General features: G+C 51.2%; 1 protein-coding gene across 1 annotated transcript; it reads right to left on the reverse strand.

Annotated features, from left to right (window-relative positions):
* Positions 1-776: 776 nt before the first annotated feature.
* Positions 777-1,990, reverse strand: LOC123179993 (cysteine-rich repeat secretory protein 55). Its single transcript, XM_044591937.1, has one exon. The coding sequence runs from the start codon at positions 1,913-1,915 to the stop codon at positions 1,016-1,018; it is 900 nt and encodes a 299-aa protein (XP_044447872.1). The 5' UTR covers positions 1,916-1,990; the 3' UTR covers positions 777-1,015.
* Between the last annotated feature and the right edge of the window lie 918 nt (positions 1,991-2,908).

The following is a 2,908-nucleotide window of genomic DNA, read 5'->3' on the forward strand; positions in this document are numbered from 1 at the left end:
AGAAATACAGAGATTTGGGTGTAGGCTAGCTTTGCTGCCCTATTGGGCCGACCCAGTAGCGCTGGCACGGGGTCCTCCCCACTCCCCGGCCCCAACCCACATGCTGGGTGCGAGGCCCCCCGACTACCCTGCATGCGGATTCTCGGAAAAAAAAACTGCTTCCTCCGTTCCTAAATATAAGTCTTTTTAAAGATTTAAATGGACTACAACATACGGATGTAGGAGTATATAGATATATTTTTGTGTGTAGATTCATTCATTTTGCTCCGTATGTAGTTACTTGTTGAAACCTCTAAAAAGACTTATATTTGGGAACGAAGGGAGTAGCATCCATGAGAACCTCAAAACAAAATGGATCTAACGGCTAGCGATCGTACTGAACTTCTCCTCACCGACCACTCACACTTTACTTAGGTTAGATGCAATAGAGATGACATTGTTAAAGTTTAGTCGGCTGAGATTTAAGAAAAAACTAGCCATAACACATATGCAAGGAGCAAGGTGGTTGATTACTCAAAATTGCAATGAACTGTTTTCAAAAGAATTACTTAATTAACTATTTTTGCACATAGTATAATCGAATTCGCTCACATACACAAGCATACACTGACTTCTATAAATGCATGCACGCACACACTACCCTTATGTGCACCTTCGAGAGACTTAACCGGCATAGCATCTTATGATTTATGATTGACGAAGTCACCACAGGCAGTATGAAATTAATTAACTTTCGTGGGTAGTAGTTTTGCAAATATGGAAATTACACAAGGATAGGTTGTTGCACGAAATGTATTTTCACAAGCAAACATGTGCGAGGAACACAAGGCTAGTTTTTCGCTTATTATTTTGCACTTAACGAAAATTATTTTGACCCTGCTTGGATTCTAGGCTAGCTACGAGCTAGCCATACACTACAAATGGATTCGCCACCACCAGGTACGCACAACGAGCTAGAGTGCTACGTACAGTAGATACTAGCACCGTAGTTGACTACGTAGCTGTACTCCACCCATCACGGGTAGTTCAAGACGATCTTGTCGCACTGTCCGAGCTCGTCGGCCGACTCGTCGGCGCCGTCGAGGGGGAAGAAGAAGGGGTACACCTCGTAGCGCGCCATGCAGCTGCTGTAGATGACGCGGCACCCACGCCGGTACCGGCAGTAGTTGGGCAGCTCCGCCACCGCCTGCGCCACGCAAAGCCCGCAGTCCGCCGCCGTGATGTCCCTGGTGCACCAGCCGAGCCCGTAGATGGTCGTCTTGGCTCCGCCGCCCTCGCTGCCGAGCCTCGTCGTGTCCGTCGCAAGCCCCTTGTTGGCGGCGTCGCCGGCCTCGGAGGCGACGCGGGACATGAGTTTCCCCTGCGCCCGGTCGAACGCGGCCAGGTCGACGCCGGTGGCGTTCTGGGTGTTGAGGAGGATGAGCGTGTAGCCCGTGTCCGCGAGGCCGACGAAGTTGGAGGTGGAGTACCGGAGCAGGCAGTAGTCGTAGAAGACCCGGCCGTCGGAGCTGCCGCGGCAGGACGACGCGACCTCCTTGGCCGCGGCGGCGAGGCAGAGCGAGCAGTCCTGGCGCGGCACGTCGCCGCGGCACTGCGCGAGGCCCCAGACCGCGGACGAGGAGCGGCCGGCGGTGGCCGTGGCGTAGTAGGCGGCCGAGGCGCGCGGGACGAGCGCCGCGAGGACCTGGTCGATGCTGGCCTGCGTCTCCGCGCTGGTGCCGTTCTTGGCGCAGTAGGTGCCGATGGCGTCGACGGCGGAGCACGGGCGCGCCATGGCGAGCAGGAGCGGCAGCAGCAGCAACATGAGCAGCGGAGACGAGGAGGAGGACGCCATTGCCTGCTGGATGCGCTTTGATGTGATGTGTGTGGCTCGTAGGCTAGCTATAGCTGCTACTAGTGATTTGTTTGCATGCATAGCTTCGTTTCTTATAGAGCGGGCAGTGAGTGATGGGTGCTTGGTCCATGGCTGATGGCTCTATGCGCAGCCATAATTGACGAGAAGATGCATCCATGTCTCTTGTGTTTTAATGGTTGGAGACTGTGTGCATGTGTGGCGGCACTGCTTGATCCTGTCAACTTCTAGATCGTGCGGACTGGTCCATGGATGTGGATTATTATTCTCTTGTTGGGTGGTACAGTAGTACGTGGTGTTAATTAGCTGCTCAACTAATTAAGCCTGCCACTTAGGCATGCATGCTCACTTGCTTACGATTGATCCATGCATGTTAATTAATCACTCGGAAATCGATGGAGTGAATTGTTCTAGCCGCAAGATGGATCAGCTAGCTAAGCGAGCTGGGTCATCTCTTAAACTGCAAGCAAACGACTGATCGAACTCACTAGATCCCTTAAAATTAGCCGTACACGACTTAGCTAGGTCATACCACCAACAAAACTAAGTTATATTGGCCATGTGCTTAACCCAAAACGTATCGTCGCATAATTAAGCCATTGTTTAGCAGTGAAACTAAGAACAGTCCATGGACTAAGTTACTGTTGGAGAAGGCCGGTGATTAGGACCGGGTCGGTCTCCGCGTCGGTGGTGACACACTAACACAGCGCATTACTGGTCAACGCTTTTCTGGATGTGATGTGGAGACAACCATTCAACGGGGATCCATCAATCGATCGATCGTGACAGCAAAGTTAGGTCGTCGCCTTGCTGTGGCGGGCACCCAAGTAATACTACCCAATTTTCTGTTCATGGATTTGTTAATGTTAAGTTGCCCGAATAGGACAGACACTCATTTTCTGTGTCTGCTTGGATCTAAGCTCCCTATTTGCTTTCTTTTTAAGATTTCTTGTGTAAATCGAGTAGTAGCCGCTAAAAAAACACAGTAACCACATGACCCTCTAAAAAAGCTTAGGCTTAAGACGAGCATAACCCCAAAAAAAAAACGCACGACTT

The sequence above is a fragment of the Triticum aestivum genome, chromosome 1D (genome assembly GCF_018294505.1).
Source record: "Triticum aestivum cultivar Chinese Spring chromosome 1D, IWGSC CS RefSeq v2.1, whole genome shotgun sequence".
NCBI lineage: Eukaryota > Viridiplantae > Streptophyta > Magnoliopsida > Poales > Poaceae > Triticum > Triticum aestivum.

What these genes read in the sequence shown, in the direction of transcription:
- LOC123179993 (XM_044591937.1), bottom strand. Translation starts at nt 1,915, where the DNA reads ATGCATGCAAACAAATCACTAGTAGCAGCTATAGCTAGCCTACGAGCC.